The sequence below is a fragment of the Phaethon aethereus genome, assembly GCF_964289735.1.
Source record: "Phaethon aethereus genome assembly, chromosome: 25".
Taxonomy (NCBI): Eukaryota; Metazoa; Chordata; class Aves; order Phaethontiformes; family Phaethontidae; genus Phaethon; species Phaethon aethereus.
In genome coordinates, this window is record NC_138601.1 from 5,405,868 (window position 1) to 5,432,658 (window position 26,791).

Genomic DNA, 26,791 nt, shown 5'->3' on the forward strand with positions numbered 1-26,791 from the left:
CACGCACCTTTCTGAAGCTCTGCACCACTACACCCTGCACCGGAGAAGCGATCGTTTGGAGCTGTGACAGTGTTAAGAAATTGCATTTAGAAGCTTAAAACAACCATTGAACTTTGGGAGCCAGGTGTTTGTTTCTGTTGCTAGTCACTCGTGTTTGCCTTTTCAGCATGATGCTGAAGAACAGAACGGCCACACATCCCCTCTTTGTTCCAGCCCTCAGTTAGGCCTCCCAGGAGTCGAAAGCAGAATGGAAAAAAGTTGACCTAAACACTGAGTAATATGAGTGCACTGCACTGATAACTAGACCCTGAGAATCAGGGTTATAATAATTAAATCTCAAGCTAACAGATGAATAAAGTAGATTAACTATTTCCACAAAAAAACCCCAAAACTTAATTGTACTCGTTCAGAAACATCCCCATACGCCCAAGAAATCAACAGTTTAAAATGCTAAAAGATGACATCACTGACAGAGCAATCACAGGGCTGTGAGCAGGCGACTATTTCAGCTCCAGATCTGCTACTGACACACAGTGTCTGATTCCCCCACAACCACGTTTTGTCCTAGCTGTGATAAGGATTCCTTGTAAAATAGTTCATTGAAGGATTTCTGCTTTTTTAACTGTGATACATGGCAATTATATACTGTCAGTTTTAGATAATTGTCACACAATTCTACAGACTTAGAATAAAAATATTCATATGACCACAAAGTACATTATTTAAAAATCTCGAGTAACCACACAAAACTTAATATATTGGTTACCAGAAACTTAACAAGTGCAGCTTCAAAGGGCTACAAAATTAAAGTATCAAGGGACACATTTCAGTATCGTTCTTTTATCAAGAAACAACAGATACTAGCCAGAGGGCCAATTCCCTAACCCAAAAACTACAAGTGCCTCAATAAGCTACGAACATGTATCATTTCCTTTAAGGCTTTGAAATCAACCTGGACACTGCTGACACCAAAGCAAGCGCCTTATCTTTTGAATCATACAAGGCTTTATCCTCTGAAGCTTATTTGAAGGATCCATGTAAGCGTAACATTTACTACTGTGGCATAAAGACAAAATGGTTTGTCAAGTCATTTATATGTGCAAAAGCCAACACAAGTGTACTGCCCCGAAGCCAAGACTGGAAAGTTACTTAACATTTCTTCAGGACTTGGTGCTCAAGTCGAAAAACTTAGCGAAATTCTACAGAGAGGGCTGGCAAATCCTACTTAATGGCTGTGAGTGAGAAACACAAACTGACTGATCAAGTGTTTACTTGTAATATCTCGACTAAGCGTCACAGCCTTCACCAATTCCTGTTTGCTATTAAAGATGCAAAACAACAAAGCAAATAAACACTTTTGATATACACAATGAAAAGTCTCCCTAATTTTGTGATTAATCATGATCAGATTGCTAGTAGAAATGGCCAAGTCCTTAACTGAACCAAGTAGATCCAAAAGCACACAAATGATTTTTTATTTTCTAGATTTAATCCCAGCTCAGTAACAAACAACTAGGAAAAGTTAGCATATTCTTAAGTAAACCACTCCCTTGTAAAAAAGTATCCTTATGCTGTCCACCTAGTACTGGAGGTGAGCCAGTTGTTCTTCTCTCCGTTAAGGTGCAGAATAGTTACCTTCTAATTTTCTGGAATGTGCCTCTACTGTGCTTTGGACACTGGCAGCCACAGCAAACTTCTCCAGGTTTCTAACTCAAAACAAGCATGCGAACACTCACCTCGCACACCTTCCTGTACTTGCTTGCATGCAGCTGGGATGTGACCTCATGATTCTCCAGTCTATGGTTGTTAAAAGTTTATTTATACACTTTATATATGTCTTAAAAACCTCACCCTATTATTTTTTTAATTCTCTCCACCATGGGAATATCAGATCAGCCCACCATCATGCAAACGAGTTTTTTTACAACCTTGAACCCGCCAGATCAGTACTCTTCCTTAACACGTGCCCTCAGCTCGCAGGAAAGTCCAGGATTTTGCATTGTCAGGTGGTATCCATTGCTCTAGGAACTCATTGAGCAATCCCCTGAACAGCAAACATTATTAAAAATATCTCAACAGGACTAAAATCTGCAAACCAACTACCATCTCCACAAGAAGCCTCCAAACCCTGATTATTCCTGGATTTAAACTAAGTTTTCCAAGGCTGCTGCTCAATACTACTCCCTCCTCAGTAGCAACGCTGGCTTAAAAAGCCACTACTCCCCTCCCCCCGAGTGTTATTTTTAACCTGGATGATTTCAGTGATCCCATTTACAGCACAGCCCCACAGCTGTAACAGGGCTGAGGAGCAGCAACTTGGGCGCGAAGACAGGAATAGGTGGCTGGGATTACGACGGAAGAGATTGGGCATTTCTCAAGCTAGCGTTTTCACCCAGGCTAATGCACCGTCCAGCTGAGACCCCAAAGACAGCAGCAGCCTGAGGACTTGAGCTAGAACAAAATCCGCAAGGCGATTTACGTTTTCAGTATTTCTTCCACGTGACACAAACTTACTCATCTCTGGTCGTCTTCTTCCAGGTCCCAACAGTCACAAGATTCACTATCATCCACAGCCTTTTGCCCTCCCCAACTTCCACAGAGACTCGCCCAGCGAGGCGCTCGCTCTCTTCTATACCTGTGCTTCAGATTCAGCAGCTTTATTACCCCAATTTTAATTACCCTCTTTTTAAAACAAGGTTTTCAACCACCTCTTCAGAGCAAGATTTAAATCTGTACACATCTCAGTATTTAAAATCCGCCTGAGCTCTCGACACATTAAGAAAAAGTCCAGTAAGCCCTTACAGTTCTGTGTTTCAAATCACCGCACAAGGAAAGACACGAAGGCAAATTTAGGGAATCGTAGACCCAGAGAACGACTATGAGACTTCAGGGCTTTCATCAAACATTCTGGCTTTGATGCATGAACGCGGGGAAGCGTTTGCCTTTCCGAAAAGGCAGAAGACCCGGCGGTTTCTGCTTGCACACCCCTTCCCACAGCTAACCCAGCCCCTCGCTTCGCTGACTTCAAGCTTTTCATGACACTGAGGCCTACCAGCTCACCGCACTACACCGGGGGAGTTCTCGTTTAATTGCCTGTGAGGTGGTTTGTCTTTCCAGCAAAATCCCGAGCCATCTGAAAGGCTTGGTATAGATAAAAAGCAACACGCTGGAGGCTGAAAACAGGAACAGGGTGCTCACTGCGGATCTGGGGGAAGCCGGGGACGCCAGTGGGGCAGATACCCACGGCTCCGGCCGCTCCACGACGAAGCGACACACAGACTTTTGCCAGCGGGGCCGTTCTGGCAGCGGGCAGCCGGGAGAGGAGCCGGGGGGAGGCAGGGAGCGGGCCGGGCCCCCCCCGCGCAGCCCGCGGCGGCGGGGCCGGGCCCCCCCCGGCCTTCCCGGGGGACGGAGCGGGGCAGGGCGGGGCCCGCGGGCTGCCCTCTCCCCTTCCCCGCAGCCGGCCCCGGGGTGTGTGTGGGTATATACATATATATGTATAGGCTGAATGGAAAGGGAGGGCGGAGACCGCGGGGGGGGGGGGCGGCTGCTGCGAGCGGCCTCCCTGCACCTGCCTGGCCGGCTCCACCGCGCCGGGCCCTGCCGTGGGGTGAGGCCCTCCGGGCCCGGCGGCGAGCAGGGGAAGGGGAAAGGTGGAGGATCGGGCTCCCGTTGGCTGACGGGGCTCCCTCGGGGCCCTGCGGCGGGAGGAGCGGGCGGAGAGAAGGGTCCCCGGGGCGGGGGGAGCGGGCGGAGGGAAGGGTCGCCGCGGGGCCCGGCGGCGGGAGGAGGAGGAGGAGGGGCCGGGGCCCTACCTGCACGGCGGCCTCCAGCTTGCCCTCGAAGGTGAAGTCGATGAGGTCGGGCTTGAGGCAGAGTCCGTAGTTGAGGGGGGACACGTCAGCGGGCAGCCGCTCGAAGGGCCGCTTCTCCGGCATGGCGGGGCGGCGGCAGGGGGTGCGGGGCTGCGCCCCCCCGCGGCGGGGCGGCGGGGGAGGAGGGCGGGAGCGGGAAGGCTTTCTGCCGGCGACGCGGCGGCCCCGCACCGACACACCGGGGGGGGGGGGGGAAGAGAGAGAGAGGGCGAGCGGCAGCGGCTGCGGAGGAGGAGGAGGAGTGAGGGAGGGGCGGGGGCGCGCGCGCGCTCCCGGCACGAGGCGGCGGGGGGGGGGGGGGGGCGAGAAAGAGAAGAGGAGGAGGAGGAGGAAGAGCGCGTGCGCGCGGCGGCGGCGGCGCCACGCGGCCGCGCACGTAGAGCGGCGGGAGCGCGTTGCGTAAGCGGCGCGGGCGGCGCGCGTGCGCCCCGCCTCGCTCCGCCCCGCGCGCCCGGTCGTACGGGGAGCGGGGCTCGCGCCGCGCCCGGGGAACACGGGGGGCGCCGTGGCTGGTACGGTGCCTCCCGTTACCGGGGGCTCCCGGTGGCCCCAGTGCAGAGGGGCCCGGCATGGTGCCTCCCGTTACCGGGGGCTCCCGGTGGCCCCAGTCCAGAGGGGCCCGGCATGGTGCCTCCCGTTACCGGGGGCTCCCGGTGGCCCCAGTCCAGAGGGGCCTGGCCAGCAGCAGCGCCCAGTGGCCACGGCAGCTGGGGCCCGGCCGGGACTGGCGCTGCAAACGCCCTGCGATACCTTGAGTTTTGGGTTTTCCTGCGAGTTCCCCTCTAGAGAAGGGGGCTGGGGGGGGCTGTCACCACTTTTTCCCAGCTCCGAGCAGCTGGCACGTCCCACGCCAGCAGCGCGCCGCGTGCACCGGGCAGGTTTGGATTTTTCCCGGGTTGCTTCTCGCCCCGTCCGATCCCCCCGTGACCGGCTCTGCCGCGCGGCTGCTGGCCCCTCTATCTGGAGGACGCAGGTCCCTTTGTCCCTGGGTTCGGTCGCTGCTGTGCTCCCCCGGCCCAGATAAGGCAGAGCTCGGGGCGTGACTCTATCGATAACCTCCAGCATGAAAAAATCATGAGATCAGCTTAAAACCCCTCGGACTCGGCAGCAAAAACACAGCAATGTGCGTGTGTGGAGCCGAGAGAAGGTGTCCTGTCCTCCCGGCTTGCTTTACCTGTCCGGACAGCTACGTGGGGTTGCTTTTCTCCCCACCCTGAGCTAACAGCCGCTTCTCCTCCTCCTCCCCGTGCTTGGACCGCAGCATCGAGGTGAAACCTGGGCGTTGCAGCGCTCCCGGTAAAACCCCAGAGCTGCCGACGCACGCGCAGCCCTTCGTGGCCAGGCTCACATCCCCAAAAGTAAAAAAAAAACAAAAAAACTTGCGTTTTTGAGCAAAAAGGGTCTTCTCGGCCCTTTCCCATGGCCGAACAGCCGCTGCTGCCCGCCTCGGGGTACCGCAGCCCTTCGGGGTGCTCCCTGCTCGCCCGGGGTCAGCAGTGCTGCGGAGCATCACTGAGGCTTGTGGAAGTTGCTATGTAAGGAATCCGTCTTAAAAAGCTATGTACACAATACAGCGAACAGTATTTACGGGGTAATAAATGTCCCAAGTGGGTGATGTCGGATGGCTGTTTGGGTTTGCGACAAACACCAGCAGGAAGTTTAAAAATTCTTAATAAAGGCTTTATATGGAAAAAAGAAGGGTAAAAAATTGAACTCCTCTGGAAGAGGGGAGCCAGCACCAGCGGCCACGGTGACTTTCCCTGCACCCAGCTTGCAGGGTGAGAGCCGCTGCCCAGGGACAGCTCTTGGCCCCGGGACCTGCCACGGCGATCGCAGATCCGGTAACTCAGCCGCTGCCTCCTGCCTGGCTCCGTACGGCATTAAACACGGAGTAATTAAGTCTCAGCCCCCCGAAAGGAAGCGTGCCGTGTCTTTGTGGGTGCCTCAGCCTCCCTCATTTTAAGAAGGAAGCGCAGCTCACAGAGGCAGGAAATCATTAATTGCCTTCCACAACTAGAAACTGCAATCGCTCCCTTTTTCCTTCCCCCTAGTCCCCAAAAAGATTTATTTTTGCTAAAAGTGATACCTCGCTGTTTAAAATATAAGTTAGCGCCGAGCGAGAGAGGGAGCGGGGATGTGCTGAGAGCTGGAGGAGCTGGCAGCACGAACTGGGGCACGGAGAAAGTACAGACGGCTCTTAGCACGTCGTTATAAAAACCAAACGGCTGATGAGCCTGGGTTCATCTGGGGCTTCTGCGGGGCTGCATTGTGCTGCAGAGCCCCGGGGAGAGGAAGGGAGACAAGGAAACAGCTGGAGCCGCGCGGGGGGTTCGGCCGCTGCCGCCCTCCCCTCGCTCCTGCCACCATCCCCTCCCGACGCCTTGCTGGGGTGCGAAGCCCCGCCGGCCGCACGGACGGTGCCGGCGGGGATGTGTCGGTGCTGGGACGCGGGACCAGGGAAAGTTTCATCGTCGTTTTTGCAAATGAGCTCATGCCTGCGATGCCACTGGGGAGCTGGGGAGAAGATCCCCGCAGCGAGGGAAGGGCTGGAGCGGTGACCCCACGGTTCAGCGTGGGTGGGGTGGGGAGCCTCCGTGCGTGATCTGTGGCCGGGCTGGATGGAGGAGGACTCAGCCTGGCCGTGCCACGCTGGGGACACCCCGAGGCCACCGCGGTCGGCCGGCGGGGAGCAGCCCAGCCATGCCACGGTCGTGCTGAGGGACCTCGCCGGGGCAAAAGGCCCTTCTCCTCCTGCCTCGCCTCTGCTTTCGATGCCCCGGCATAGCTCATGGCCACCGGTGACTCTCCCCGGGCAGGCAGCAAGGTCAGGGGCAGGATAAACCTATTCCTGGAGCAGAGCTGCCAGCCGCTGCGGGAGGCGGGCGGAGGGGATTGTCTCCTCTGAGCTTTAATTCCTGCCCCGATGGCTACGCGGATCGCTGGGTGCCCTCCCGGTGTGCGCCCAGTGCTGGGGGCAGCGAGGGGGCTCGGCGGCCGCACCGGCCACCGGGCTCGTGCTCGGCAAAGGGCTCCGGGTGCCTTCTGCGGTTGCTGGTCCGCACGGGAGATATTGTTAGATGACAGATGCTGCTGTCAGCAAGAATCCAGAAAGAAAGAAAGGAAGAAAGAGCGAGCCTCCGCCGAGAAAGCCGGGGGGAAGCCGCCTCCTCTGCCATGTCCTGACCAAACCGGGTTCTCCTGCAGCGCCAGACTGGGGAGGGCCCAGGGACAAACGGAGCTGTAATTAGCCCAGAGTCTCTGCGGCCACCAACTGCTGTCAGTGCACCATTTTAATTAGGAAAACAAGGGGAAAAAAGGGGAAGAAAAGAAAAAGAAAGATCCCGAGAGAGGCTTTTCTTTTCTTCTTTCTTTTGCCAGAGTTTTTGCCGTTCCTGACGAGAGCGGGAGCAGCCGGAGGGCACCGGCTAATCCTGCCTCGCAGGTCTGGGCCGGCGGCTTAGGGCAAGAATCTCTGGTATTCGGGAGCGCGGGGACACCGGCACGCTCGAAGCTGCAAAGTGGCTCCTGGGACCTCTTGCTCCGCAGGCTGTTCCCGGGGGGCTGAGCGGCATTTTGCATCGCCTCCCCCTCCCGCTGCGTGGCGATGCGTGCGTGCGGGTCTGCCCATCGCCCTCCTGCCTCGCCGTGTACCTGGGGCGAGTTGCACAAGGACGCAGACCAATGTGGGACAGCTCGGCTTTGGGTGGGTGCCGAGCACGTCCCACTTCTGTTGGTGCTCAGGTCCCTCCAAATCCCAGCCCTGGTCCTGCCCTCCGATGGGGCAAATCCCAGCGTGGCGGTTTTGCAGGGGGAAGGTCACACGTGGGCTGGAGGCACCGTCAAGTGGGGTCTCCAGAGGCCACCGCTGCTGGGATGAGCCCCGGCCCGAACCACAGCAGGCAGGGATGCTCCTGGGCCGTGCTCTCCAGCAGCCTCCCACGGCGAGGACATGGCCCTGCAGGGCTGCCAGAGCCCTGAAACGGCGGCCCACGGTGGTAAAACCAGCTGAGATGGCATCACAGGGCAGCTCTGCAGCCGGGAAAGCCAGACGAGCTGGGAAAATCCAGCCCCACAAGTCCCGAGCCGTGGGAAAGCGCTGGGGCTGTGGGGCGCTGGGGCCAGTGACTCAGCCCCGGCTGCTCCGGGACTGGCTCCGCAGCCCCAGGGCTCCAGCCCTGTTTTCCAGAGGGGAAACCAGCTCCAGTTCTGCTTCCAGGGGTGCAGCGGGGAGGATCCCCCCTCTCCTATTTTTGAGCCCTCGGAAGCATCATGCCAGACTTTTGGAGCCGCTACGAGGATGCAATCCCCTTGCCCACGGGTGCCTGGGTCCCCCCACGCCCCCCAGCACAGCCCCACGGGGCCGCTCCTGGCTCGCCCTGCTCACGCCGGCACAGATAACAGCGTGGGCTGGGATCAACGGTCTCGGGCACAGTGGAGCCGTCACTACACATTAACCAGCTGTCCGATGGAGCAACGCTTCCTTGTAGCCAAGATCAACAGTCCCCAAAGCAAACTGGGAGCATGGCCAGGCGGAGCGAGCGCAGCCCGGAGCCTCCCCACGAGCCCCCCGTGCCCGCGGGGCCGCCCCGGGGTTCGCACCCCCATGCTGTGTTTGCCTTTGGGCCTGCGAGATGGACCAGGGCCTCACCCTGAGCTGCGGGCGGGTGCAGAGCATCCCCAGGGTGTGCCTGGGGCTCCCGCAGCTGGAATTTCAAGGGACGGTGGTTTTGGGATAAGCACGGTTTGCTTTAGGGCATCGGTGCCACGCCCCCGGAGCCGCTGCACCCCGGGGTGCCAGGCTGTCCCGCGGGACATTCGGATGGATCCTTGCCCCGGAGCCCCCCTCCACCGGCAGCCCCGAGCTGAACGGCTGGGGGGCGGCACGGCTCCCCGGGGAGGCTGGGAGGGGGGTGTCCCTGCCGTTCCGGGGGCACAGCTGGGTCCGACACCCCCCGCATGGGCCGGTGCGGGGCGGGTGCCCCTAGCCTGTCGCCCGTGGCACGAAGGGGCGCGCACTCCGTTTCTCGGTGCACCGAGGCCCCCCGCCGCCGCGCGCTGGGGGCGGAGCCTCTCCCAGCCCCCGCCCGCCCCCGCAGCCGATGGAATTTTCCACTCGCCGCCGCGGCGCGGGCTCCCGCCGGCCCCGCCCCCTCCGCGCGCGGCCTTCCTCGGCCCCGCCCCTCCCCCCTCGGCCCCGCCTACGTCCCGGCGGGCTGCGCGGCGGGAAGATGGCGGCCGCCATGAAGGCGGGCCTGGGGCGGCTGGGCCTGCGGGTGTGCTGGCAGGTGGGGCCCGGGAGGGGGATAAGGGGGTCGGCAGGAGGGACAGAGGGGAGGCTGAGGAGCTACAGGGTAAGGGATGTGGGGAGTCAGGGACGAGGGGGTATGGGGAAGGTCATGGCACAGGGAGGGCTACAAGTAGTGGCGCTAGGTGTATTTACAGCTGCTGTGTCTTTGGGAGATGTGAAGGGACATTAATCAAGATTTTGGTGTTGTTTCTTGACCGTTGGGCTAGCTCCAACTCTAACTGGCTTTGTTGTTTCTGTTCCTTAGACTGCGGAGTCTGTGGTCCGTCCCACTGGAGCAGCTCCGGCCTGTCTTGTTGTCCCAGTGAGAACAAAGAAGAGGTTTTCTGTCCCAGAATGGGCCAGAGAACTGTCCCCTGAAGAGAAGGAGAAGCGGCTCAGGTCTTTGGGAGGAGTATTTCCTGAGGAACGTGTAGAACGGACTTTCTACTTGGCCTGCACAGGTGGTAGAAAGCCTGCTTTGGTCTCTTCTCAGGGGCAAAACTAATGCAAAGTAGCAGCATGGAGCAGTTAGCCTAAGCAGTGTGGCCATGGTGACAGGGAGTGTCTGTCTGCAATAGATTGAATTATGCATTCTGCCTCCTGGTGAAGGATAGCAGCTTTACCTCAGAAGCTTGTCAAGCTGTTGGCCTCTTCGTACCTAGAGACAAGGAATAGCAAGGGAGGCCGTGTTTCCTGCTGCTGAATGTGTCTTATCCTCGAATGTATCTTATCCTCCTATCCTGGTCTGTATGGAAGAGGAGAGCAGGTAGCAGGTGCTGGTCACTGCTGGCAAGCTGTGTTAGACTAACAGCTCTCTGAGTGCTCCTGTTTCATCTTACAGACATTATTAGGGTGGAATCTTGCTTCTCAAGCCCCCATCAGCCTGGGTGCTGCCTCTTTGTTTAATTTGGTTTGCTGTTTTTGAGCCTCCTCCTGAACTTTCTTTTCTCTCATGTAGCTGATATTATAGATCCGTACATCCCTCCTGAGGGTGATGCCCGCTTGACTTCCCTATCCAAAGATGGGCTGAAGCAAAAGGTAGAGAAGATGAAGCAAACAGCTGCCTCCCAGCTAGCGTACGTACCTTGTTTTTAATTAGACTGTGGTGCAGAAGTTTTGCTCGGTTCTGTCTTGATGGCGCGTTTTGTTTTCTACCCTTCTTCCATTGTTGCTGTTGTGCCACTTAACTGGCAGTCCCTGGTGTGAGAATGAACACAAGGCATCTATCCTGCTGTGAATGGATGCAGTGTGCACTCATTTTTTTGAGGATTCTTTGGGTTTGCAGCAGTATGTCTGTCTTATGAGCACCTAGAGGTTATGTCTCAGTGGGGAATCTCCAGTTCCCAGTTGCTCCCTGATGAAAGCTGGGCTTGAACCAGATATAGGTGGCGGTCATCATCTGAAACACATGAGGTGCTTCCAAGTCGTTCTTTACTTACTATAGAGCTTTCTTTTGTCTTTTCAGTCTGCGGAAGGTGAAAGATCACGATCCGGATTTCAGCACTAAAACATTCCCAGAGAAGGCGCAGGAGATATTTATAGAAGCTCACAAATGCCTGGCAAAGTAAGACCCCTTCTGACTCACGTGGTTATGTAGAAGCAAAGCTTCTCTTTGCTTATATGCTCTGTTTTTCTTCCTTGTCTTTCTGATCCTTGTACCTCCTCTGCAACAAGTACTTTATCTTTTTCTGCCACCACCTCTGTGAAGAGTAGAGTGTTGGAGGTTTGGTCAGTACCCACTCGCTTTTGATAATGAAAAGCAGGTTGCAGAAAATTCATCTTGACCTGACCTGCAGCAGAGATGAACTGTTGCACCACTCGTGTTATCAGCGGATGAGTAGGTGGTTGGTGCTGTTCAGAATCATGCTGCAGGGAATTGTTTGTATACGAAATGATACTCTACTGGCTTGCTCCACTTTCCAGTAATAGAACAGATTCCAAAACTGCATCATTCTTGGTTACAATTCCAAACATCAATAAAACATTTAGGTCATAACTGGCTTCCAAAGGATGTTGTTGTGTCTTTCCCTGAAGTCTTGTCAACCAGCTTGCATTCATGTTCTGATTTCGTGCTGAGATCACAGCTGAGAATTTTGCTTTTTCTGTTTTGCCAGTAGATTGCGTGTTTTCTGGGGAAGCAGGAATTTGTGAGTAAGCCTCTTTATAATATGTGTATTCAAGTAACTGGGTGTATTTCACTTGCAGTTTTAACAAGCAGAAACTTCACTCCTTGGTGACAGAGCGCTGCTACCCAGTGAGTATTTATCTGGATGTAATGTGTCCTTGATCTCTTCCACGGTCTTTAAGGCTTTCTAAAGCTGATTGTCTGTCTCAGTTTTTTCTGGATACAGTAAAGACAGAGCTGGGAGGTAAAGCACAACTCTAAGTATTAGCTAATGAATAAATGCTTCATTGTACATAGTAGTTGGCTTGTCATTCAATTCACATCCTAATTAAGTTGATGCTTATTTTTTTCTTTATAGGAAATGGTCCGTGGGAACAGGTACAAGACCATCCGGTGGAGTTTTGTGGAGTCGCTGGAGCCTCCAAGAGTGGTTCATGTTCGATGCAACAGCATTGTGAATCGAGACAACCTGTATGGCCAGGTGACAGTGCGGATGCACACGCGGCAGGTACATCACCTTGTGCCCCTTGCGTTTCCCAACTGATTCCAACATGCTTCCAGCCTAACATACGTTTCTTGGCTCTTTTTACAGATTCTGGCAATCTATGACCGCTTTGGGCGGCTGATGTATGGTGGGGAGCAGGTACCCAAGGACGTTTTGGAGTATGTCGTGTTTGAGAGGTACTTGGTCAACCCATATGGCACATGGAGGATGCATGGCAAGATCGTTCCAGAGTGGGCTCCACCAAAGGACCCCATTGTTAAGGTAATGCCATCAGGAAAAGGTACCAGCATGGCCTGTGTCTGTGAAACGTAGGTCCCTAGTTAACTCTGGACAAGACCAAAGCTGAGCTTCCTGTAAGGGGAAGGTGGTGGATTAATCTGCAAGCAGGCCTATTTATTAATGTGGCATTATCAGCCTCTGGCACCTGGAAGTTGTAATAGGAGGCTGAGGGCATTTGACACGTGGTAATTTAGGGGGTTACTGCTCCTTGTATGTAGCCTGGCAAAGTGATGCAGGTGCTCTGTCTTCCTGTGTTACTAAAAACAGGTCCTAGAGAGGAAGAAGGTGAGAACTATAGTGTAGTACAAGGCGTGTCATCCCATTCCCCCTCTGTGGCCTCCTCCCTGCTGCTGCCATCTGGTCATCTTCCAGTTTGCGTTGCCAGAACCCCCTGCTCACCCTTTCTCATCCTCTGTAACATGGAGAATTCCTGTTACAGCAGTTCAGAGCTGCTCTCTGTCATGCTGATTTTGTTCCTTGCTTTTTCAGACGGTGATGATTCCTGGCCCAACCTTGGATCCCTCACAAGAGTATGAAGAAATGAAGTAGGAAGTTCCAGAGCCTGTCCAGAGACAGCAGTGCAGACAACCCTGGAGGGAAGAAACGGAGAATGTCTGTGGAGGTGGTGGGTTGGATATGGCTGTGCCTTTCCAGTGAGCAGTCAACAAAGCAGCTTCAGAAATGGACTCCAGTCACTAAGAAGTTGTTTTTTTAAAGGAACGAGAGGGGCCTGGGAGGGAGATTCAGAGGAGCACTGAGAAAAGCTTTGCTCTGTCCAAGTAGACTTAGTGTGCTGCAGCATAACCCTCTCTGTGAAGACAAGAAGTCTGTTCTCTTCAGGACCGCTCTCTAGGCTAACCTCTGTCCTGAACTTGAGTTGTGAGAGTCCTTCCTTGGCAGCAGAAATCTGTCTGGACACGGGATATTTGGCACTTCCATGGGAAGTGTCATAGACCTGTTGGGCTTCCATTAAGACTTGCAGCAGTAGGTATTGGCACTTTCTTTTCCCGTCCTCTTTCCCTCTCTGTACTGATTCCCAGGATTCTTTTTTTAACAGAAAATGGGGAAGAGCAGCAAGCACACTTTAAATCAAATTTTCCTAGGTGGGTACTGCAGTTGGACTCCTGCTGAATGGTTGCTTTTTAATGGCCAAGCTTCCCAAAGGGGCTACAGCACTGACAATTTAATAAAATTTGTCTCCTAAGGTCAGCATTCGTGTCAACCAATGCCTTGCTGAAAGACAGCATTTCTCATAGCTGATGGGTTTTGGTGGAATTTTTTACAGGTGCTCATGAATTCAGCAGTGTGATGTTGTTAGTGAGTGGCTGGCACCATCCTGTGGACATGATGACATTTGCATCAGGTCCCCGGGTTTTGCAGGCTGTGTGGGTTGAGAAAACACGCACCCAGAGGTTACCTTTTTCTATGGCTGGGAGTAAGCCAGTGCATTCTGCTAATCTGTTCTTGCTCTGTTTTGCTCAAATAAGTTCCATTTACTCCTAGTCACAGAGCAAAATATTCACTAGTCATGAAACAACGAAGCTGCTTTTTCAACCTTGTCTTGCTTTTTAATTTGGCCGTTTTCCAGAGCTTGTGAGAGTGAAGTGCATTTTTTCTTCTTCCTTAAAAGAGATTTTACAGAGTATGCAGTGAGAGAGTTATGGCTGCTTGTGCTTGCAGAGTTGTTCAGTGCTTCTTGTGAATGATGTTCTTTTGAAAGAGTAGAATATCATCTTTATCCTCTGTTAGGAGAGGAGCCAGCGATGGAATCCCTTTCATCTTTTTGGAAATCAGAAGGGTGTCACAATCTGTCTGCCTTTCGTGAAAGAACCTACTATATTGAGCCTTCTGCCCACGCTTCATTCATGAGCTGAAGTGCTCCAGCATATGTGAGCTGGGCTAGGAGCTAAAATAAATTCAGTGTGAGCTGCCTGGTTTGTATCTGGGCAGCTTACAAGCAGGTATGGACATGACTCCTCAACCAAGACCAACAGACAAGGTTCTTTAGCTCTAGCTCTGAATGAAAAGAGCATGTTTTCAGGTGGAGTGGCTGTTTTTTCAGGAGAATGGCCTTTCCTTGTAGTCTAGCAGAGTGTGGCTCCACATCTCCTTCGCCAATATTCAAACCTCTGCAACTAAGCCACTTCTGTTCCTGGGTTTCCTTCACAGCCTTGCTGCTTTCTGTTATCTCCCTTCCTTGAGCATATTTAGTACCTTACCCACGCCCCATAAATCAGCCATTAAGTGTGCACTCTGTAGATAATACTTTTTATTTTCTGCATGTACACTTCCTTACACAATTGGATGATTGTCTGACATTCAGCGCTGAAGACCACAGACAGCACGCTACAGCAACGCCACTTTCTAAGGAGAGTGGAAGTAAATGACAAAGGAATGGCAGGACGAGCCCTGAGCCCTAGTCTTGCCTGGAGATCAGAGAGGGGAAACCTTCACTCCTCATGTCTTGGTTTTTATTTGGTCCATCTAAGTGGAGCAGAGGGACAAATCTGGGGAGACTGGAGGCTTTGTTGTTTCCCAGCTGCTGCCTTCCTGACCCTGAGGCTTCTCCCCGTGCATATGGCCACGTCCCTTCCCGTGTGCATTTTTGAGTGGGTGGGCTGGAGTAATGGCAAACCCTGGAGCCCTGTCTGATGCTCTGGAGATGGTGGTGCCTCTGTGGTCTCAGCATCTTCTCTGTCGTATGGGAGTCTGTTTGCATCTCTGCCCCAAAAGAATGGGGAGAAGTTGAAATGTGGGATGACAAAAGGCCTCGGGCACTTCTACAGATGGGCTGTAAAAGCAAAGGCTTCTGGAAATGTTGATTGGAAAAAAAACTCGTCTGTGATAGGAAGGTGAGCCCTGGGCGTGTTTGCACATGTGGTGAGCGTGAAGAAGAAACCAGTAACAACAAAGTGCTTTGAAAAGTTAGTGGCATTGTTAGTTAAGACAAACACCTTTTCAGCTGACTTGCTGCAAGAGTTTGAAGTGTAGCGGCAATACACATCTCAGCCTTTGTGGCTGTGGAGGTTTCTAAAAGCGGAGCAGTGGAGTGGCCTGAAGGTTGGTTTATCCCACGCAGGTCGAGTGATGGAACAGAGCTGGTGGTGGGCATCGCCAAAATGCAGCAAAGCTCAAGCAGTGACTTGGCATCACTGGACCGAAACAGAGCAGAAAGGTTTGCTTTGTGGCGGGGGGAGTCCTGTGGCTGGCTCGGTGACTTCAGAGGACATGTAAAAATAAATGACTGTATCAAGGAAGCAGAATGTGTCGTGGGGCTGACTGGGAACAGCTCTTTATCCCAGGCTTCAGAACCTGCCTGGTCCTAGTGGTGCTTACAAAAACCACCCTGGCTTAAAATGGAGGTGACAGCAGCGCTGGGGGAGATCAGCTGGGCTGCAGGAGCTCTGGAAAGCTGTTTTCCTGCCCCTGGTTTGACTCTTCCCCTTGTTTCAGTATCCAGCTTGCTGAGGCTGCGGGACTGCATCTTTTGGGGTGCCAGGCAAGCCGTTCCTTGCTGTGCTGGAGGCACAAATCTCCCCGTGTGGTAAGAAGACATTCAACTGCTGGAGAGCTTGTGGGTGAGCGTCTCTAGCTAGCAAGCTGCAGCTTTGTGCCCGCTGTGTTGGTGGAAGCGAGCAAGGCTGGCACCGTGGGTGTTTCAATGGATTCAGGCGTCCCACTTGGACCTGCGGGTAAATGCCGGGGGCATTCGCAGGCTACTGCCTGGCTTGAGTGCTTGGATGAAGGCAGGAGATACCAACTGTCCCCTCACTGTGTTGGTCCCCAAGCCTGGCTGGCTGATGGCTGGAGCGCGCTGGGAGCGTGGCCGCGCTGTCGGCTTTGGTGGACACTTCTGTCCCAACTCGGGCTGTGTGGGTAAGCAGCAGCCCTCACCCTCAAGACTTTCCGTTCGTGAAAGCTGCGTCTGCACCTGGCTGGTGGCTGGATGGAGGGACCTACTCGTGGTCCCACGGGCAGACCTCGGGTTTAGTTTCACTCACATGCCTGCCTCCGTCTTGGGGGTCCGCCCTGGGTCTGCCCTGCCCGTGGGGGGTCAGGGTGGCATCCGCACTCTCCACCTCCCATGGACACACCTCGGAGGTTTTCCTCGTGTCTGTGCTGGTCTTGTCAGACGTTGGTGGAGCCTCTTCTGCCTCCCAGGGACAAACCTCGGCTATGCTAGCTCCTGAGCTGGAGCTGCTGCCTGCCGCGGGAGCCGCACTCGCTCCCCGAGGCAGTGGCTCTGCCCTGGGGTCCCGCGGCGGCTGGATGCCCGGCAGGATGCGGCACAGGGGCTTGTGCTCAGCCTTGCCATCGGATCTGCCCTTGGATTCTTTCAGCAGAGCTGCCGCAGTCCCAGTGCTGGCTCCTGCCACCAGCTTTGACTTGCCAGTCCTGGCTGGGGGTGCTCTGCCAGCTCCCTGTGGGTGCACACCTGGTTTGAAGCTTTCCTCCAAAACGGTGGGCTCTGCTGCTTCCCAGGGGCAAATATCTGATTTCCTACTCTCCGTGCTGTCGGGTTTCTTGGACAGCTCTTTCCCCGCTGCAGTTTTCAGGGAGAGCTCCTCTGCACCCAGGCTCTCCCAGGGGCAGATGGCCTCGTGCTCGCTGCTCCCCTTCTCTGGTGGTTTGGAGGCACCCTCTTTTTTTGGTGGGAGGCTCGCCTTACCCGGGGCAGGTCCTTTCTCCAGCAGAGGTGCAGCCACCTCCCAGGGGCAGATTTCTGCTTTATCAGTAGCTTTGAGCTCCTGAGCCTCCCAAGGACAGACCTCAGCCTTCAGGCTCTCCACGCTCTGGGATTTCTTCGAAGGCGATTTGGGCAGTGTGGGGCTCCTGGAGCGCAGCTTTGCTGGGGGCTGCTCTGTGCCCGGGCTCTCCCAGGGGCAGATGGACTCATGGTCTCTGCTTCCTTTTTCCTCTCCGGACGTGCTATCTCCAACCTCTTTGCAGAGACCTCGACCTGTAGAAGGACTTTTTCTCACTACGGACAGAGCATCTTTGTCCTGTCCTAGTTTCTCTTTACTTGATGGTAGAACTGCCACCTCCCAGGGGCAGATTTCGGCTTTATCAGTGGATCCAAGCTCCCAAGGACAGACCTCTGCCTTCAGGCTCTCCATGCTCTGAGATGTCCTCGAAGGCAATTTGGGCACCGCTGGGCTCCCAGTGTGAGGCTTTTCTGGGGGCTGCTCTGTTCCCAAGCTCTCCCATGGACAGACGGCCTCTCGCTCGCTGCTGCCCTTCTCCAGGGATCTCACCGGGCTGGCTAACGCTGCCTGGCGCGTGATGCGCTTGTCCCCCTTTGAAGCCCCCCCAGGACCCCGCTCTGCCTTTTGCTGATGGGAGGGAGGCACAGCTGCCTCCCAGGGGCAGATCTCTGCTTTATTGGCGGCTTCAAGCTCCTGAGCCTCCCAAGGGCAGACCTCTGCCTTCAGGCTTTCCATGCTCTGGGATTTCCTCGAAGGTGATTTGGGCAGCGCGGGGCTGCCGGCATGAGGTTGTTCTGGGGGCCACTCCGTGCCCAGGCTCTCCCAGGGACAGACCTCCTCCTTTATCCTCCCCACACTCTGCGATTTCTTGGACTCTGCTTTGGAGCACTCTAGGCTTTTCCTAATGAGCTTTGTCATGATCCTGGTGCCCCTGTGCTCTGGCTGAGGGCCACCCATCTCTGCCAGCTTTGCTTTGATATCTTCAAGTCCTCCAGATCCTGGTTGGTTTTCCCCTTTGGAAGTCCTACACGTGTCCTGACTCGGTCTCTCCTTCGCCGATGGAGCTGCAGCCCCTTCCCAAGGGCAGATGTCTGTTTTAGCAAGCGGCTCATCCTCCGCTTCCCCCAGAGAAATGTAGGCCTTTTTGCTATCGACGGTTCCTGCTTGCTTGGATGATGTTTTGGGCAGAGCTAGATGTTTTGCTGGGAGCCCTGTGCCGGGCTGCTCCACACCTTCCCCAGGGTGGGGGGATCCCCGCTGGCCGCTCCCCTTGTCTGTAGCCAGAGCCGTCTCTTCCGTGCCCCTCGGGGCTGCTCTTTGTGGGGAAATCCCATTTTTCACTTGGGAAATTTCACCATCATCTAATTTTCCTGCATCAGATAAGGCTGTTCCCCTTTCCCAAGGGCAAACTTCTGCATCGCTGTCAGCTCCTGCCACTTCCCAGGGACAAACCGAAGCCCGTGCGCTCGCCAGGCTCTGCGAGGTCGCTTCTGGCAGCTCAGAGCTGCTGGGAGCGGATTTTGGTGGAGGTCCCTCGTGGCTGGCACTGGCCCAGGGCTGGCTGGCCGCTTGCAGCCTGCTCCCGCTCTTCTGCGCTCCCAGCAAACCCGGTGATTTTGGCCTGATGCTCTTGCCCTGCTTGGCCAACCACCTCCTCTCTCCTTCCTGCCCCCCTTGCTCCGGCTGATCCCTCTCCGCGTCCCAGGGGCAAATTTCTGCTCTGACAGTCCTTTCCCATTCCCCAGTCTCCCACGGGCAAACCTCAGCCCTCCTGTCCTCCGCGCTGCCTGCTTTCTCTAAAGCCGCTTTCAGCAGCTCTGGGCTTTTTGCTGGCGGTTTCTCCACGCCCAGCTTTTCCCCGGGGCGGCGGTGGTCCCCCTCGCTGCCATCCTCCGCCGGGGCTCTGCCCGGCTCCCGGCACTCACCCTTGCTCTCCTCCCAAGGACAGATTTCTATTTTAACGCTGGAATCTGCCTGGGTTTCCCCAGGACAGACCTCCGCCTGCCTACCCGCCGTGCCGCCAGCTTTCCCCGTGGCAGCCGGGGCCACCTCCGCGCTCCGGCTCCTTGCGGGGCCCCTCCCGGTGCCTTGGCTCCCCCGGGGACTGAGGGTCTCCGGGTGGCTGCTCCCCTTCTGCAGCGCCGCGGCCCGGCTCTCCCCGCCCGGTGGGACCCCGCTGTCCCCCCGGGAAGCAATGGCCTCCTGGCGCAGCAAGGCTCCTCTGCCTGCTGGGACACCCGGGGCTCCCCAGGGATGAACCTCAGCCCCCGGCTTCTCGGCGGTGGCCGGGTAGGAGCTGCCTGCGGCAGGTTTGGTGCGCGGCCGCTCCCCCTCTGCGGGGTCCCAGGGGCAGATGGACCCCCTGCCCCCCTCGAGCCCTGCAGCTGGCCCGGACCCCCCTTCCCTCACTGTGATCAGCCTCGTGATGGCGGCGGTAGCGTCCTTCCCCGGCTCCGCCGCGGGAGCCTTGCCCCCTTGCTTGCTTTTGGCAGCGGGGTCTCGGCGGATCCCCCCGGGGGACACGGCTGCTGCCTCTGCCAGGCTGGGCCTGTCCCTCATGCTGCCCCCCTCCCGCTCACACCCCCTCTTCCTCAGGCTCCCCTCGCCCTCCTTCTTGCCCCTCAGGACGCTTTTCCCCCTGGAGCGGTTGAAGGCCTTGACAGCGAGTCCCAGGCCCCAGAGCGTGACCTTCTGGGAGGGTGGCTCCAGGCCGGGGGGGGCGGCTGCTGCGGCACCAGGGGGTCCCGAGACTTTTTGCTTCTGGCTCAGGATCTCCTCCTGGACCAGCTCCCAGGGGCAGACGTGCGCCGGGATGGAGGCCGTGCTCAGCAGCCTGCCCTTCCCTGCCCGGGGCGCCGCGCGCCCCGGCTCTCCCTCCCCAGGCCCCTCCGCTGTCGTCTCCGGCCCGCCCGCCCGCGCCGGGGGGTCCGCGAGTGGCTCCCCCCGCTCTGGGCTGTCCCCGGCCGGCGCGGCGCGCTGCGCCAGGCTCTGGTGGCGGGCGGGCGGCGGCGGCGGGGTCCTCCTCACCGCCACCCGCACCCGCCCCGGGACGTGGGAGCTGTCGACACTGATGCTCTTGATGGGTGCGTAGGTGACGTGTTTCTGCACCTTGCCGCGGCCCGGGGGGGACGCGTCCTGCTGGGAGCAACTCCCGGTGGGGCTGGAGCCGGCTGCCGGGCAGGCGTCAGCTGCACCGGCGTGTTGGGGCTTCCCAGCTTCCCTGGGGCGCTCCAAGGACGGGGCGGACGGGTGCCAGTGCTGCGCAGCCGGGCTGGCGGCGAGCAGGGCCTCTTCCCGTGCGCCAGCGCTGAGCGACTTCTGCAAGGGGGCTGCGTGGGGCGGGGGGGGCTGCCCGTGCCCCACCAGGTTGTGGGCGCTGGCTGACTTGAGCGTGAGCGGGGCGGTGTCGAGGGACTCGCTGTCAGATGGCTCGGAGGCCGTCGCTGCCGTCGTCTTCCTCCCCGGTGCGGGTTCCCCAGGGGGGCCGGGCGAGCCTCCCTCCCGCGCGGGACCCTCGGTGCTGCGGGACTTGCGCAGGGCTGTGGCGCGGCGCCGGGAGCCGCCATCCCGCATCCGAAGGCTGGCACCGCCGGCGTCGGGGAGCCGCTTGGCCGAGGAGCCGCAGCGTGCTGGGGTGCCCGCCCGCTCCCCGCCGCTGCTCCGGCGTCCCGCGGCCTCGGGCGGCTCGGCGACGCGGCGCATGACGGAGCGGCCCAGGCTGCGGCGGGAGCTGCGCTTCTTGGGCAGGTGGGGGTTGTTGGCTGCCATCTTCCGTGTCTTGTGCACCTCCAGCTGCGTGTAAAGCTTCTTCAGCTCCTCCTGCGCGCCGCGGGCAGGGGACGCGGCAGAGAGGGGGGAGAGAGGAGAGCACGTACAATGGGACCGCACGGGGGCTGCGGCTGGGATGACCCCGCAGAGCCCCGGCTTAGCCCCCAGGGCCGGGCTGCCCCGACGTCCCCAAGCCCCCGCGCTGCCGCCCCTCCGACCCGGGGGCCGCAGCAGCTTTCCCCACCTGCGGCCTGTGGCGGTTCACCCTGCACCCCCTTCTCCCCCCTCTGCTTTGCATCAGGAGAAAGATCGCAAAAGGCACCTCTTACTCTGCGCGGGGCTGATAGCTAGCGTCAAAAGAAGGTCCTGAGTGTGCCACCCACCCGAATGTCATCGGGGTCGAGACTGTGCTCGCTCCAGGCGGACGCGATGCTGCTGTTCAGGCAGGAGCCCGAGTGCCGCATGTCCAGCTCGTCCTCATAGACCTCGGCCGCGATCTCTTCCCGCAGCGGCGAGCCGGCGTGCAGGAACTGGGGATGGCAAGGGGCGAGTTCACCAATGGGTCCCCGAAACGCCTGGGAGCCCCAGCCCCGTCCCCCCGCATCCCTGGGCCGAGCGTTACCTTCGGGATGAAGAGCAGCGCCAGGGTCATGGTGATGGTGCCGTGGGTGTGAGCGAAGAAGAGCAGTAGGGTCCAGTCGGGGTGCAGCGACGGGACCACGATGAACCTGGAAGGAGCGAGAGGGCAGCGCCGGGTCCCGCCGAGGCGCCCGCATCCCCCTCCCCACCTCCGGACCCCGCAGCCTCCACCCTGCCCGGGGACCCAGGCAGGGAACCCGCTGGCTTCAAGGATTTGCCGCCGGTTGCTCCGTATGGCCGGGGATGGGAAACTCGGTTCCCAGCCCGCTCGCGACCCCGCACCCTACCTGACCACGTGGAAGGCGGCCGAGACCATGAGCTCGTTGTGCAGCGCGATGCCCATGTAGCGGGGCTCGTGGAAGGCGGAGGGCACGGCACGCGTGGCGTAGCACAGGAAGCTGCCCCACAGCAGGAAGAGCATTTCGGCTGTGGGAGAGAACGGGGGAGCGATGCTGAGCATCCAGCCCCATTGCCCTGCTGCTGCCAGCACGTTTTCCTGGGTGGCACCGATGGGTGCTGAGCTGCGGGGTGGGTGCTGCTACCCCCTGGGTCCTCCCTGCGTCAGGGCGCATCCAGCCCAGGACGTTCACCCCAGCCCTGCCTGCAGACTCCAGGCAGATTAAAGGGACGGGGAAATGAAAAACCCACGTGCTGCATTTACGGATGGGGTCTGGGGGCTGTGGGGACCCCCCGGGACACCGTGGGGGCTGGTCTCACCGATGACCATCATGTAGTCCCAGCGGTCATGGCCACAGATGTAGAAGTGGAGCCCGCGGGTGGTCTGGGTGCGGATCACCAGCGGGATGTTCTTGTCGACGTTCTCCAGCATCCCGATGGTCCAGGCCGCCAGGAACCACAGCACCAGGAGCAGGATCAGCCCCAGCATCTTCAGCACCCGCCTGCTCGACACGTAGGGCACCCGCTGGGCCGTGCGGGACAGGAACACCTTCAGCACCCTGCGAGGCGTGGAGGGGTGAGCCCCCAGCCGGAACCCGCTGAGGGGGTCCCAAGCATCCAGCCCCCCCGCCCCAGCTACCTGTACAGCTTGAGGGTGATGGTGCCGTAGACGATGGCGAAGCCGAGCGTGCGCACCCAGCGCAGGACGATGCAGCGGAAGATGCTCGGCTTGAAGTAGAGGATGAACACCTGGGGCAGCAGGAGAGAGGGGTCGGCGGGCGGCACGGGGCCGGGTTCTGCCTGCCGGGGGGGCAGCGAGCGCCGGCGACTTGGAAGCCGCCCGCTTTCGGGCCAGCCCCGCTGCCGCCTTCCCCCCTTGGCTCTACAGCACCCACTGCAGCTCTTGTGGGAGGGAGAGGGGATTTGGGCAAGGATTAATTCCTGCGGCCAGCGGGAGAAAAGGGATTTGGTTTCCCGAGAAGGTTTATACCGCAGCCGCCGGGGGCTGTGCCAGCAAAATTAACTATTAGGCCAAGTTGTGCCCGTGCCCCGCTCGGGGCCAGCTCAATGCCCTTGCCCGGGGGGCAGCCAGCCAGGCTGCAAACGCTCTTAGACCCCAGCCCAGAGGTTTTCAGCCCTGGGGATGGCTGGATACTCACAGGGAAGTAGAGGAGGAGGGACCCGAAGAGGATGGTCTCCAGGAGGACGATTCCCGACGCCCGGATCCTCTGCAGGGACAGAGGCGTGAGGGTGCAGCTGGGAGCCCCGGCTGGTGCCCAGAGGGGATGGAGCCGGGGCAGGGAGATCCCCCAAGCGCGCCGGGCTGTGACATCCCCGCCCCGAGACCCCCCTGAGGCTGCAGGGTCTGGGGGTGGGAGGGGCGCAGGGCAGGGGGTGATGCGCGGAGAGGGGACCCGGGGACCCCTTGCCTTGCTCCGTCGGAAGTGGTAGGAGACGAGCATGCTGAGGAAGACGGCCAGCATGCAGCAGGCTTGGCAGGAGAGGACGGCCGCCCGCAGCGGCTGATCCTCCTGGATCAGGCAGGGCGCGTCGTCCTGGCAGGAGGCACATCCCCGGCGGCAGGGCCGGCACGCCAGCCGGGACTCCCCGTGCGCCGCCGCCGCGCTCCCCGCCGCGCCTGGGGACAGAGCGACGGCCGGGTGAAGCCGCCACATCCCGGGCTTGGCAGCGCTTCCCTTGCCAGGGCACACGCTTGGGCTTCCCAAAGCTCCCCCAGCCCCGGACCCCACTGCTGTAGCCGAGTGCCACTGGGTGAAACGGGGACCCCGGGGACAGGCATGGCACCCACCTGCCCGGGCACCGCTGGCCGCTCCGCCGGCCCTGTAAAAGCCTGGCTTGCACCGGCACAGGTACCTCCCGAGGACGAAGCCGCGGCTTTCCTGGGGGACACACTGAAGGACACAGGCTGAGACGCGCAGAAGGGCGAAGGCTGGTCCCGCACCCCATATGCTCCCCCCCGCCCCACATCCCCCTCTGCACCAGGGGCTCCAGCAGCCCCCGGCTCACGGGTACCTGACCCCACACCGTCCTCCCCTGTGCCCAGGAGGAATCAGTGGTTAAACATTGAAGAATTAAAAGCCAAAGCTTGACCCCCAAATCCCTCCCTAAAACCTAAATGGACACCTAATGCAGCCGAGCGCACTAATCCTGCCCGGCCATGACGGCAGCGGCAGGCTGCCCTAATCCGCCGCCACCAGGCTGGCCGCTTTTCTGGGTATCCTCGTTCTGTGGAGAGATGCACGGCGGCAGAGCCCGTCCCTCCGGAGGGCATCACCCGCGGGGCGCCGGCAGGAAGGAGAAGCTGGTGACGCCTTTCCCACATGGGGATGGCTTTTTGCCGCCGAGGTGGGACCCCAATCTGCACTGAGCTGGGGGGCTGTGGGGTTTGCCCTGGTTGGGGATGCTGCCGGTCATGCCGAGCCCCGAAAGATGCTCGGGCATCACCGTCTCACCCGGGTGGGCACCGCCGGAGGGGACTGGGGGCTGCCGGGCTTCACTCACCGGCTGCCGGCCCCGGGGCCCGGCCGTCCCTGCGGTGCCCGGGCAGGGAGCAGCCAGGTCACACGCTGCTGCTGGCAGCGGGGCAGGAAGATTTGCACAATAAACCCCTCGGCTGCGGCACCGAGAGCAGCTGAACGAGGCAGATGGATCGGCCGGGAGAGGATAAAGCTCAGCCCGGAGGGAGGGACACGCAGCAGGGACAGCCCGGCCAGGGGCACGGAGACGGTTCACTCTGGGGGAGCCCCAGCTCTGCTGGGTGAAGGGATGGGGCGCAGGGTGCTGGGTGCCAGCGGCTGGTACCTGGGTGGTGTTGAGGTCGCAGAGGTGTGTGTCCGCGAACCAGCCCGGCCCGCTGGTGCACTGGTCGATGGCCACGTCCCGCAGCTCAATGTCCACCCGCACGACGCCCCTGCGCAGAGGGATGGGGTCGGCCCCGGGGGCCGCAACAGAGCGTCCCTGCGCCCACCTCGAGCCCCCCGCCCAGCATGGCCGTGCCCCGCTGCTGCCTCTGGGGGAGGCAGCCACGGGGGTGGCTGGTGCCGGTGCGTTGACTGGTGGGACAACACGAGGTGTCAGCAATGTCCCCGGACCCCCGGCCAGGGTTGTGCCCCCTCAGAGGCATGTCTGGGGGAGGTTGGAGCTGGGGCAGGGGTAAGGGCAGGGGCAGCAGCTCCTGGGTGTGAATTCTGCCTCTTGACAGGGGCTTTAACGCGACCGATTGGGAAATAGCTGCTGGGGTGGCCCCCGTGTGCCCTCCCTTGTGCTGCGGGACCAACGCTCTTCCCTGGGCGCTCCGAGGGGGACGATTCCCACGGGAAACAGGGCCGTGTCCCTGCTCTGAGGCTAAGCCTGGCTGCCCCCTTCCCTCACCAGTGACTCCCACCGGGGCTCCTTGCGTGGGGGGTGCCGGGGGGTGCAGCAGGGACCCACTGGTCTGAGGATGTCCCCCAGCTCCCAGGAGGGACCCCAGTCCGCCTCACCCCCCACCCAGCGCAGCCACGGCAGGGAGGCTCTGGGGGTGGCAGCCTGAGGTGGGCAGCACGGGGACGACCGAGGGGGGACCAGAGGCAGCTCCACGCCTGTGGACATGCAAATACCCACGCACACGCATGTGCACGCACGCACACACACGTGGGGATACAGGCAACAGGCTGGCACCCTGCACCATGCTGCCTGCACCCCAGGGTGATGCCTCCAGCTGCACCCCCCAGCACGCACATGGGGCACCCCCAGACCCCTTACCTCCCCCCCAGCCCCTCCGGGTACCACTTACTTGAACTCAGGGCTGAGATCTGGCTTGAGCCCGTAGAAGGCAGAGGAGAGAGTGACTGCCCAGGCGGGCAGGAACCTGCCGTCCCGGCACTCGAGGAACGGCGGGGACCACCGCACGTGGCCCGGCTCCCCCACATAGCTGTCGCCCCGCTGCCACTTGGGGGTCTCCATGCTGCGCAGGTCGTTGCTGAGCACACGCTTGTGGAGGAGTGGGGTCTGCTGGGACTTGAGGGCGTTGAACCAGTCGCTGTCCCAGCTGAGGTTGCCGAGGCTGGGGGCAGCGGCGGAGACGTCCTGCAGCAGGATCTCGCCGTCCCCCTTGGTGGCCTGCAGCATCAGCCGGGGCTTGGCGGCCAGCGGGTGGGCGTCGAGGGCGAGCACCGCCCGGCGGACCCACGGGTGCCCCTCCGCCAGGCTGCGGACCAGCGCCTGGTACCACTCCACGTCCTCGGCCACGCTGGCCTCCCGGATGTCGTTGGTCTGGAAGAGCATGTTGAGGAAGTTGGCGGCCTGGGCCAGCGCCTCGGGGGCGGCACGCAGGGCGGCACGCAGCGCCGGGGGGGGGCCGGGGCCGGGCGCCCCCGCCGCCATGTCCCGGCTGCAGTTGGCCTGGGCCAGCTGCTGCGCATCGCCCGTCTGCAGGAACACCATCGCCGCCGCCGAACCCTCGGGGTCCCCCGACGCTCCCGGCTCCAGGGTGGGCGCCCAGGAGGAAGATGGGGCCGGGGACCATCCCGATGGACTGATGGGTCTCTCCTGCAGGTGCTGGCCCCCCGTGAGGATGGTGCCGTGGACCAGGGCCGCATGCAAGCACCAGAGCAACGGCCACCACCACGGTCCCATGGCCGGGGCTCAGCGGAGCCCCTCGGTCCCCCGAGGCCCTGCCGGCCGGCCCGGGGGCGGCATGGCGGGCACAGTGCCCGAGCCAGCCGGGAGCCTGCTCTGCTCCGCGGGGCCGGACTCACGCTCTGTCGCCTGTTTTCCTCCCTCGGCAATGCTGGAGCAGACGTCACCGGCTCCAAAACGTGTTCATCTGCTGGCGCTGCCTGCCCGGAGCCCCCCCGCCTGCCACTGCGCTCCCGCTCGGGCAGGCCACGCTGCAGGGGAGCCCCCCGCCCTAAGCCCCGTGGGGACCCCCGCACCCCGGCCCCCTCGGGCTTGCCATGATGCAAGCGCATCCTGATGGGAAGCCATGGCAACGGGGCCGGGAATTTTCCTCCCGGCATCCCCCTCCCCGTCAGCAGCCGTGGGGGGAGAAGGTCGCCCGCTGATTCCCCATATGGTCCTGGGCTTCAGTCCCGCAGTGCCCGGCTCCCCCCCGCCATGGGATGGAAGGGGAGGGGGGCACACAGGCAGGATGTCCCTGTGGGGCTGAGGGTGGCGAGTGCGGGATGGGGGTGGGCACAAGCGCGGTCC

At 59.7% G+C, this 26,791-nt stretch overlaps 3 protein-coding genes across 3 annotated transcripts in view; 1 reads left to right on the forward strand and 2 right to left on the reverse strand.

Annotated features, from left to right (window-relative positions):
* NPEPPS (aminopeptidase puromycin sensitive) overlaps positions 1–3,938 on the reverse strand; it is a gene marked incomplete at its 5' end in the record, with an annotated part of 38,209 nt that extends 34,271 nt beyond the window's left edge. The window contains one exon of the mRNA XM_082010783.1: positions 3,816–3,938. Coding sequence (XP_081866909.1) covers positions 3,816–3,938 — 123 coding nt within the window. The remainder of the gene's footprint in view (positions 1–3,815) is intronic.
* Positions 3,939–9,103: 5,165 nt separating this feature from the next.
* On the forward strand, positions 9,104–12,620 carry MRPL45 (mitochondrial ribosomal protein L45; the record flags this gene model as incomplete). The annotated part of the gene is made up of 8 exons (XM_082010450.1): positions 9,104–9,160; positions 9,428–9,623; positions 10,121–10,238; positions 10,628–10,726; positions 11,368–11,416; positions 11,646–11,795; positions 11,880–12,053; positions 12,561–12,620. 8 exons carry the CDS (start codon positions 9,104–9,106, stop codon positions 12,618–12,620), a joined length of 903 nt encoding a protein of 300 aa, XP_081866576.1.
* A 3,407-nt stretch (positions 12,621–16,027) lies between these two features.
* Positions 16,028–26,218, reverse strand: GPR179 (G protein-coupled receptor 179; the record flags this gene model as incomplete). The annotated part of the gene is made up of 11 exons (XM_082010547.1): positions 16,028–20,596; positions 20,929–21,075; positions 21,168–21,273; positions 21,472–21,610; positions 21,902–22,140; positions 22,221–22,330; positions 22,741–22,809; positions 23,011–23,219; positions 23,391–23,493; positions 24,404–24,512; positions 25,377–26,218. 11 exons carry the CDS (start codon positions 26,216–26,218, stop codon positions 16,028–16,030), a joined length of 6,642 nt encoding a protein of 2,213 aa, XP_081866673.1.
* Between the last annotated feature and the right edge of the window lie 573 nt (positions 26,219–26,791).